Source organism: Vidua macroura, chromosome 2 (assembly GCF_024509145.1).
Source record: "Vidua macroura isolate BioBank_ID:100142 chromosome 2, ASM2450914v1, whole genome shotgun sequence".
Taxonomy (NCBI): Eukaryota; Metazoa; Chordata; class Aves; order Passeriformes; family Viduidae; genus Vidua; species Vidua macroura.
In genome coordinates this window covers 91,534,924-91,545,758 of record NC_071572.1, presented here as the reverse complement: position 1 = coordinate 91,545,758, position 10,835 = coordinate 91,534,924, and the positions used below count along the sequence as shown (strand labels likewise).

The 10,835-nt window shown below is 46.5% G+C and overlaps 1 protein-coding gene across 1 annotated transcript; it reads left to right on the top strand.

The window, feature by feature from the left end:
* The first annotated feature begins 912 nt into the window (after positions 1–912).
* AMER2 (APC membrane recruitment protein 2) lies at positions 913–3,047 on the top strand. The gene is made up of 2 exons (XM_053972005.1): positions 913–1,799; positions 1,974–3,047. The coding sequence occupies exons 1-2, from the start codon at positions 995–997 to the stop codon at positions 2,849–2,851; spliced, it is 1,683 nt and encodes a 560-aa protein (XP_053827980.1). The 5' UTR covers positions 913–994; the 3' UTR covers positions 2,852–3,047.
* The last annotated feature ends 7,788 nt before the right edge of the window (positions 3,048–10,835 follow it).

The following is a 10,835-nucleotide window of genomic DNA, read 5'->3' as shown; positions in this document are numbered from 1 at the left end:
AAAGTTTTGTGGTCAGAGTGACACCAGCCACCCTGATGTGACTGCATGGCTGTCCATCATCCCTGCTGGTAATTCGACATGGACATGATTTGGGTGCCATGACTGTGCAGTGGCTGCAGAGGCAGGGAGAAGGTTTGCGTGGGGGCTGCCACCGTGCTCCCCCTCCATGGCAGGGGAGGCGACTGGGGAGAAGGCTGGACTGTGCCCCAGCTTGTACCACTGCTCCCCTCTGGTCGTCGGCAGTGGGCACATGTGGCCCCGGGCACTGCGGAGAAAGAGGGACACGGGGACGGTGGGAGTTGTCCTGGTGAGGTGGGAGATGGGAAAGAAAGGGGAGGGGGGAGAAGTTAGCATCCTTTTCCTCTGCCCCCGGGAGTATTTACGAGCCGGGTTCGGTCTGTGTGTCCAATTTTCCCGCCCGTCTGTCCCTGCCGTGTGGTGCACTGGCACCTGCAGACCGCCACCACCCCCGCAGTGACCCCGGCCTCCGCTTTCTGTCGGCACTGCGAGCGCTTCGCTGCATCGCCCAGCCCACGGCTTCAGTCACGCGATGCCCGCGGTCCAGAGCGCGATGCGACCGTGCCGCCGGGACAGAGCGGCGATGCAAAACTGTCATAAATAACAGCCCAGCTCTGCCCGCCCGGGCGCGGCACCCTCCCGGGGCACCCGAGAGCCCGGCTGTGCGTGGGAGAGGCGGCGTGGGGCGGCGGGCGGTGGGCAGGGGCCGCGTTATGTAAGGGCCGCGGGGCGGGCGGCGCTGCGGCGGCGCGGGGAGGCTCGGAACGGGCGGCGGCGGCGGCAGTGGCGGCAGTGGCGGCCGCCCGGCGCGGGCCCGCGGCGGGGGGAAAGCGGCTTATCCCCTCCTTCCCTCCCTCCGCCGGGTTGCCATGGAGACGGGCGGGCGGCGGCGGCGGGGCTGTCACTGAGGGATCGCACCGCGCTCCGCGGCGGAGGGGAAGCCGCGGCGGCCGCGGCAGCAGCGGCAGAGGCAGAAATGGACTCGCACTGCGACTGTGTCGAGCCCCCGGCCGCCGAGCAGCCGTCGGGGAGGATTAACAAAACCGCTTTCAAGCTTTTCAGGAGGAGGAAGTCCGGGGGAACCATGCCGAGCATCTTCGGCGTGCGGAGCAGAGGAGGGGAGGGTAAGGGCGCCGGCAAGCCGGGGATGGTGCGGAGCCGGACGCACGACGGCTTGGCCGATGCCGTGCTGGAGAGCAGCAAGAAGGAGGAACCGGGCGGCGGCGAGGCGCCGAGCCGCGAGGCGCAGGAGCGGCCGGCCAGCAGCCTCGGCGGCCCCGCCGGCAGCGCGGTGGCCAAGTCGCACAGCTTCTTCTCGCTGCTGAGGAAGAACGGCAGGCAGGCGGAGGGCGCGGAGCCGCGGGCCGGCGGCAGACAAAAGAAGGGGCTGAAGGGGATCTTCAGCAGCATGCGGTGGCACAAAAAGGACAAAAACGGCAAGGAGGAGAGGGGGGAAACCTCGGACATCCCGTCCGGCCTTATCATGCCGGGGTCCCTGACCGCCAGCCTGGAGTGCATCAAGGAGGAGACGCCGAAACCTTTGTCTGAGAGCCCGAGCGGCGCGGGAGACGCCGGGCCGGAGCCGCCGCGGGAGAAGCGCAGCGGCGAGGCGCCCGCCGCGGCCGAGGAGCCCCAGGCGGGCGGCGCGGAGCCGCGGGCCAGCAGCCCCCCGCCCCGGGAGGAGCCGCCCGCCGCCGTGCGGCCACCCGAGGAGCTCAGCCGCGAGCGACCGGAGCCGGCCGCCGGAGAGGTTGGGACTGCGAAGGATGCGGCGATAACAGGTGACATTCCAATAACGACTATCCCCCCTGTTGAACCTCACTGTGATAGCGGTCAAGAGACGGCAGCCGCCCCTGACCCTTCCTCTGTTGATCCACCCTCAGAGCAATCGATTGATCGTATTTGTTTGATGTTTGCTGACGTGACTTCACTGAAAAGCTTTGACTCTCTTACAGGCTGTGGAGATATTATTGCGGACCATGAGGAGGATGTGGGCGGCGGGAGTGGCGTCTGCGAGAAGAGCACCCCCGGGCCCAGCAAGCTGGGTGCCACCAAGAAGCACCCCCCTATGGTGGCCTACCAGGGAGGAGGGGAGGAGATGGCCAGCCCCGACCAGGTGGATGACACCTGCCTGCAGGAGTTCTGGGACATGCTGTCACAGACAGACGAGACTCAGACGCAAGGAGGAGGAAGCGGAGGAGGGACAAAGAAGCCCGAGGGGTTGAAGGAAACCCGAGGTACCGAGGGGACCCAGAATAGGGTGGTGGTGAAACGTGGTGGCCTCCACCAGATTGCCATTCACCTGAACCACAAAGAGGAGCAGAAGAGCAGGGAAAAGGAGCAGCACGAGGGTGTCCCAAACAGCGATGAGGGCTACTGGGATTCCACCACCCCCGGTCCCGAGGAAGACAGTTCCACAAGCATCCAGAAGGAAACCCTTCCCAGGGATAGCTACAGTGGGGATGCTCTCTATGACCTTTATGCTGAGACGGATGAGAACCCACCAGCAGGGCCCACAAACGAGGAAGTCCCCAGTGTGCCACGCTCCAAGCCCGTGTCTCCAATAACGACAGTGAGTTCACTGAAAACACCCTCCAGCACAGCGAAGGACTCCAAGATACCCATCAGCATTAAACACCTTTCGTCACATCCCCCCAGCCATGGAGCAGATGCCAGTAACAGCCATCATGTCGCACACCATCACCTGGCCAAAAGTGAGATGCACAGAACAAAAATCCCTGTCTCCAAAGTCCTGGTACGCCGGGTCAGTAACAGGGGCGTAGCAGGGACAACGGTGAAAACTGCCACGTACCAGGACAGTGCCAAAAAGTAGTTGGGTAAGAGGTGGAGGCAAAGGCAGAGAATGAAGTCCATATGGGAAAGTCTGCATAGGAGACCACAGATAATAAATTAGTTTTGCATCACCTGAAGAAAGTCACCTAAAAGGCTTCCTTCACTGTACTCTGTGGGCCTGCACTTCTGAGTCTCTTCTTACTAGACTGTATGGCTGAATACAAAAAGTCAACTTCTTTTTGAGCACTTTTTTTTACATTTGTATCTTTTTTCTGCAACACTAAACACTGGGGAGGTTCATTTTTACATGCCTTTCTGGAAGCAGGACTTGGATTATGACCATCCTTCCTCGTGCAAAGCAGCGTCATGAGTTCTTCAAGGGAACACAGCTACAAAAGGAGCAACATGAGAGGTTCTCCTATACCCTTATCTTTAATCATTTCTCGGGGAGGAGTGGAGGCTGGGTGCCTGGCTGGCTCTGGAAATGATGTCTGCTCCACAAGATGTTGGAAAAAATGCCAAGCAGAAAACAACCCACCTAACAGGTATTTTACCTGCTGTAGGAATGCGAACACTGCTCAGCAGCAGACTTGATTGACTTGTGTGCAGGAGATAAAACTAAGGAGTTAGGTGGACTCGTCTAACAAGAAAACATATTTTCGTTTGTCTGTCTGTCTGGTTGGTTCTGATCTGGTCTAATGTAAATGGATAACAGAGACACCTGACGTAGGTTCAGATGTTTACATCAATATTTGTCCGATAATGCATACAATCAGGTTCAGGGAAACATTTTATTAAATGCCAATATATACACACTGTCCACATTTATACAATAATGTGCTCGCCATGTGTAAATATATATGTGTTTTAGCAGATTTTTTATTAAAAAAAAAATCACCTGTCCTTATTATCTAGAGTTTAAGCAAGAGTTAGTTTTTATAGGTAGATAATTTTACAGTTCTAAAAGGATAGAACTTTGTGTAAGTACCTTAAATTAGAGAAAAATTCTGGTTTGTATGGGCTCATGCATCCCCAGATAAGTAAGTCTGAAGTGCTGATTTTATTCCAGTGGTACATTCCATGGCTCAGAGCTGAGGTTCTGACAGCACTGCCACTGCAAACCTCTATTTTCAGGGGTTTAGACAGAAGTTGCTCTGGGCTTAAACCTTACCAAGAAGGAACCCAGCAAAGAAACTTGTTTTTTAAGTATTATTTTTTAAAATATATAAAATTAGTTTTTGACTATTTAAAAAAAGTTTGGGTTCTTGTTGCTTTTTATTTTCATTCTCAATAATGTCAGAATAATTTTATGTTAAGAGAGAAAAAAATATGGTAAGCTAGTGGTACATAAAATGGTCTGATGAGCTTGGATCTTAGGAGAAATGTATTAATGGCCATGACATTTTTGAGTAGTGGCTACTGTACATGGGCATTGGCAACATTTCAAAGAAATATAATAGGGTTTTAATGTGCCTGAGGACATATTTTTATGATACACTGAAAAAGCTCTAAAAATCACTGAAGTCTAAAGGTAAATGTTATGTATTTACAAAATATTTTGATATAAGTATTTTATCATCAGACCACAGTTAATATAAAATATATGCTCCAGTGTATCTAAAAAATAATATACATTTTAAAAATATACATTTCTATATTATGCAGAGAATCCTAAATTCACATCATTGAAACTAATGGGTCTGATCTTACATAGCAGTTGGTTTTATTGTCTCTTAAATCAAAAGGGGAAAAAAAAGGAAAATAAATATACAGAATATACATTTGAAGGATATTAAGGTTGTAGGCAAACCATAAAAAGCCAGGAAATACCATAGTAAAAATTGTATATATGTATATGCATGATTCGTGGTTCACTGGGGAAATGACCTTAGAGTTATGAAGGTGAAATTGACATCCAGTTTTGAAATTGCTGCAGAATTTAATACTGAGTTGCAGTATCCCAGTGAAAGTGTTAGTTTCCCTGACCAGCCCGTTTTCATGGTTTAAGAACCTTAATAGACTTCAAAGAGGATAATTTTATGTTTTCTTCCTGACATGTAGGTGTGTGGTTCCCTGTGTGCCCACTCTCACAGACGCGTTGTACATATGTGCAGCGAGCGCACAGCTCCTGGCAGGGTCCCTGCGCCAGCCGAGGCACTCCCCGTGCACACTCACACTCGTGTGAACACTCCCACGCACAGCCTGGGGGCTGTGCTCCACATCTGCCTCCAAACACGCTGGTGATAGTTTCCTCTGCCTGAGAAAGGGATTTGCATTTGGTCTGACTCCACTCGTGCATTTTAGAAAGTCAAAGCTGAAACACCCTCTAAAGGATGTATGTACAGAACACGGAATATTATTCTGCTCATCACCCCTAAACATGACATTCCTTTTCCCATTCTTTTGTTTTTGTTTGACTGTGAGGGATGCATTTTTCCTTGCATGACAAGTCTGCAGAAAAATCATATTTCCCCATTTTGTTCTAAGGACAAATTGTGCTGAGAGATTCTATAGGGTACTGGAAGTTGAGAGGGAGGGAGGATGTGGTGATAGTACCATAAAAACTGGAAGCATTGAGTACAGGTAGTAGGAGTGGTGCATCTTTAAACCCACTAGGAGATACCAGCTGCCATCTCTACAGGACTTGTGTGTGTCAAATTATTCATCATATGTGTTTTGTTTGCATTGTGGCATGTCTGTATTGAGAAACCAATAGTGTGACACTAGACTAACTCCCTCTCACGTAACCACTAACACGAATCATCATTAAAATGCTTTGGCTTCCCTTCATTCTTCTCTTTCTCCTTTGTCTTCTGCCGCGTTTTTTCCTCCATCCTCTGCATGGGGCAGCCTCCTCCTCGGAGCTAACCCCGGGAGTGAGGAGCCCTGGGCTGGCGTGGAGCGTGGGTGGGAGGGCAGCTGCCCAGGCTCCGTAGCCACTCCCTCAAGCTTTCTGTCACATACCCACCCTAAGTACATTTTGCAAATCTCTTGGCGGTTTGTTTGGCTGCTTGCTATGTACATATTTTAAGGACAATCATATCCTTAAAAGGAAAATGGGAAAGTAGCTGGTGGTAGGGCGTCAGTATTTTGAATCATTGCGACATGCTGACGTTGATTCAGGGTAATGGTTGTGTGAGAGTAAAGATACAATTTAATGTTCAAATTACCTTTGTACTTCTAAAATTCCCTTTTGTCTTTAAGCCATCTATGCTTTTTATTTTGAAAGGTAAAAGAAAATCTAATATTTACTATGGCTTTCAATTTTCATACAAATATATTTGTATAACTCCACGCAATGCCTAAAAAAATCATTGAAAGGAGGTTCAAAGGCTTTCTTTAGACCTATATATAATTCCTGAAAGATCCCTGTGAAATACTGTGAGATGCCTAAGAATAAGCAGTTAATGGCTTGCTGGATTTAAAGGCTGAGACGTAAAGAGGTAATAGTCCTGAGGCATTTTGTGGTAGCTTGCATTCTTATTTGTGTTATCCTGTTCAAGCATATATTTTCCTTGGCTTTGGTAGGTATTGAGGTAGAAATGGTGTTCTGAGTCCCAAAGATAACATTCCCAATGGTGTCATTATTTTGATTTCCTTAAAGTATATTTTTCTTTATTTGTTTCATTTGTTATTTGGTGGTCTGAATGATGCTTTGTAATTATCAGCTGTATGTCGTTCATAAAGGATTTTATAGATCAGGATTTGGTATTTAGTTATGCGTGCTCTTTGCACTTTCAGGTCTCTACTGGTAAATTTTGTATGTTCTTAGAGCTTTTTCTATATATTGCATAGTGTTTTATAGCTATCTACAGTGATTTCAGTGGTATACACTCTTGTCCTTTATATCAGCACAAAAGATTTCCTTTCAGTAGCATGAAATTATGTTTTTGTGGACTTGTTTTGTCATGATAGGAGCTACGTTTCCAGTACTAAATGTGTGGCCTGCAACAGACATAAAAGATTTTATTTTCCATGTAGTGCATATGCATTTTGCTCTTGCCAGTAATAGGACTCAAACATTCGTGTAGATTTCAGAGGAAATTCCATGACTAGAATAAGAAAAAACTATGTTCAGTCTTATTCCATCAATAACCAGCATTTTCTTCATCCACTGTGAATATCCTCACCACCATTCAGGGTAGTAGAGGATTGAATTTTAAAAATTATGTGCATAGATGTACACTATGAAAATTAATTCACTGATTATTTTTAAATGAATCTTACAAAATTATTTATCTAAGCGAGTATTGCACCAAAGTCTTAAAACATCTGATACAGATGGCATTTTCAGTAAGATGCTAAGAGTGCAGATGAGCCAAATTAACAGGCTTTGCTTAGCAAAGCAAAACCTTGTTGTTTCTTAAATTTATAATACTGACTGAGACTTGCAGATCAAAGGGAACCATTGATTCTGCTTCCTGGCCATGCACTGAGGTTTTTCTTTCCTTGCTCTAATGGACTACTTTCAGAAAAGGCTTTTCAGGAAGATAATGGTATGAAAAGGACTGATCACAGTAACAATAGCCACTTACAAGACAGATGGTTATTCAACAGCCACAACGGGGGATTCTAGGCAAGGTGGCCTGAAAATGTATTTTCATAGTTACTGATATGAAAGGCTGGGGCTTCTGTCTCGGAAAAACAAATTGACACCAATTCGAAGACAATGCGGAAATGAGTCTTGGCAGAGCTCACACATGACAGCTTCTGCAGGGCTTGATTTTGGTTTTTATTTTGTCTTTTCTTTCTTCTCCCCCTTTTTATGTTTTTATTATGGTGACATAACCCCACGTGTTCAAGCAGAACTGCACAACAAATGACTCTACTGAGATTCAGTACTAAGAATACACTGTCAGTTGTCCCCAGTGGCCTGGGACGGGTTCCTGGTGAATATCCCTCCTTTCCACTGAGGGATGGAATGATAGGATTCCCTTGTCCTGAGTCCACGTGCTGTTTACTGTGAGCAGGAGTTATCACTCTGTCTCGCTGTTTGTTTTCAGAGGACAATTTATTTTTAATTTAGCTCACTTTATTTTTAATTTCGGAATTTTTTACTCATCATTAGTTCATACCTTGTCTTCCTTGTGGGCATCTCGGGTAGGAACATTCAGTACTGATTTGGTGTTCCCTAGGTCCATTTCATGTATAGAGAAATGGAAGAACTTGTCACATGCAAAGGAATAATAGCTATAACCACTTGAGCCACATCATGAGGGCCTTGATTCCTGCAAAAGCAGGTTGTTAAAACTTTTCTTGCCTTAGAAGGCTTCTCCACCCAAAGCAGTGAGTACTATTGCCTAGGATGTTTTGGGGTTTTTTTTCCTGTATGTCTCTCATTCCTTCTCAGCCATACTGCAGTTGCTTGGGAAACAGATTTTTGATCTAGCCTTCCAGCACCAGAAAAGATGAGCTGCTGCCACTATGCCTCCTCTTCAGGAGGTCTTAGCTTCTGCTTCTTGGTCTTGAAAAAATTAAACCCCCTCAGAATAAGTGGCAAAGATATTTAAAATGGAGATGTCTGCTGTGTGTTCTCATACATATGGGTGAGGATGTTAAGTGATATTTTGCATAGCATGGAATACATTCCTCCACCTTCCTGTTGTGAACAATTTAGTAAATGTAGCAAGGAAGCAGGTCACTCTTGTAGGAAAGCCCAGGAGCTGTTCATTATGGAGACTGTGCCCAGATTTTATCTTTGCTTTCCTTTGTCCTTTCTGCACATACTTAAATAAATAGAGCCAAAGTTGTAGTAGAGAGAGGAAAAGGTTAAGCACCTCACAGGGCAAGGAATTTAAACTGCCAGGATGAAAGGCTTCTTGTAGCAATGGCTAAAAGAAGATTGCTTTGCCTACTTTGACATCACATCCAAGCAATGCTTTGCAATAAAAGCTAATCCAGCTATAGCCACAAAGTTAGGAAACTGGCATTTGACAACAGGACAATCTCCTGCCAGGGTCCAGTTCTGCTGTGGCAAAACTTCCACTGACTCCAGTAAGAACTGGCAGAGGTCCTTAATCTCTTAATCCTAAAGAAATAAAAGTGTTTCTTAAACAAGTCTTCCTTTTTTTTTTTTTTTTTTTTTTAAGAGTAACATTATTCAGGTGTTTGTGCAGTCTTTTATATTACTGTGGTAGTGTTTTCACTGATCTGAATGCAAAACATGTCTTTCCATTGTTTTTCATCTTAACAAGCTGTACTCCTGCACATAACTCCAGTGCTCAGCATGTTTAAATTACAGCTAACACAATCACTGCCTTCCTTAATTTAACTCTTGATGGCAAAAACAGGACCAGCTTCTTTCCAGAGCTCTAAACCCCCTGCTTGTTTTGTCATTGTTCATGTTTTTTATATGGTAACTAATGAAGCTTCCCTTTAATTATTGCACAGCCACATTTTAATGTGTCATTAGGGAGAAGGTATGTGGGGACTGAATGGTAAGACATTTAACAGATTTTTATTATTTTGGAAGATGTTGCATCAAGACAGTTGCTAAATCAGTATCAGGTTGTTTCCATGGGCTTTTTATGCAGATACTTTGGAAGCCTTGAACATAATGTGCTTGTAAAAGAAAATTGGTTGTATGTGCTTTGAATTAAGGCTGACCTTAAAATCTAATTCTTGGTTAATGGCAGCAGAGGGGAAGGTGTGTCCCAACTCACCTGCAGCCTGTGGACTGGGGGAGTAAGGCACCCCAAGTCACCAGCAGAATTTGCTGTGTGGCCTCGCCATGTGGTGCCAGCAGAGGGGTGCAAGGTGTTGCCATGCAGAAGTGACAGCCCTGGACAGCAGCAGGAAAAGGCAGGGTGGTGGTGCTGTGCTGGGGTGGGAGGGCTGATAGGGCATCTGGGCTGAAAGCAAGGCCTGGACCTCTTGACTTGTGGAAAAAGAGTTATATATATGCCTAAAAAACCCTGTATCCTTTCTTTCTTGCACTGATGCTTGGGTTGCTGTGTTACACTGGGAGAGGAGTCACTGTGAGCTTGGGGTGTGCTGAAGCCAGTGCTCCTGCAGGGGGACTACTGTGTGACTGCTCTCATCAACACCTGAGCAGTGCCCAGTGTCTTACTTTCTAAAGGCAGTTTCAATACAGAAACATCCACAAACCCCCTGTAGCCCAGCACTGGCCCATGGCATCTCACTGCTCTTCCACCCTCATTTTGCCAGGAAGATGCAAAGACCCAAGCCCTAGGCAGAGTGGTGAGCTCTGGCTGCACCCTTGCAGCCCAAGGACAAGTGGGGAGGGAGGGAGTGTAAGACACACTGTGCAGCAGCATCAAGCACTAAACAACATTATCCTGCTTTTCTAAAGGGGGAGCAAGACTAAAGCTCTTGTTTTTTTGTGAAATTAAAATAAATCCTCTACCATGGGTGAAATTTTAACAGCTAGACAATAACTCATTCCACTAGTATTCTATCTGATACCAGTGGATCTGTAAGTGCTATTGGTTTTTATTGAGTGAAGATCCCATAACTTGGCTCCATCTGAATTTTCCCTGCTCTGTTTGTTAATAGACTCTGTCTCAGGAAAGATCTGGTGTTGAAGCCTGGCGTTGAGATCCTGTTGAAATAGGAGGTGAGGTATGAATATAGGTGATGGAAAATACAATAAACCCAGAAAATACAACATGGCTTTAGTCTTTTATGACAGCCCACTCTGCTTAAACATCATGGTGTGCCTGAGAAAAGGGTAGCTGGGACTGCATCAGACAAACCAATGCTCTTGGTGTTTCCTGCATGCTGAAGGGGACGTGTGTGTCCTGTTAGAGGTCACTCAGCCTGTTTCTATAAGATGTGATATAGCTGACAGATCACTGTTAATTACAATATTTCCTTGTATTTTTTGTGTCAGCCACCTCCTGTAAGGTAGCATATGACCTATTTGAGATAATGAGTGAGTAAAGCCAGAACTCCCTGCTCTTCTCATCTAAAAGCTTTGGTAATAATCTGGTGGGCCTGTATGCACCAACTTTTTCTTAAAGAAAGCTCACAACATTCTGGAGGGCTGTTTTTATAATAGACTG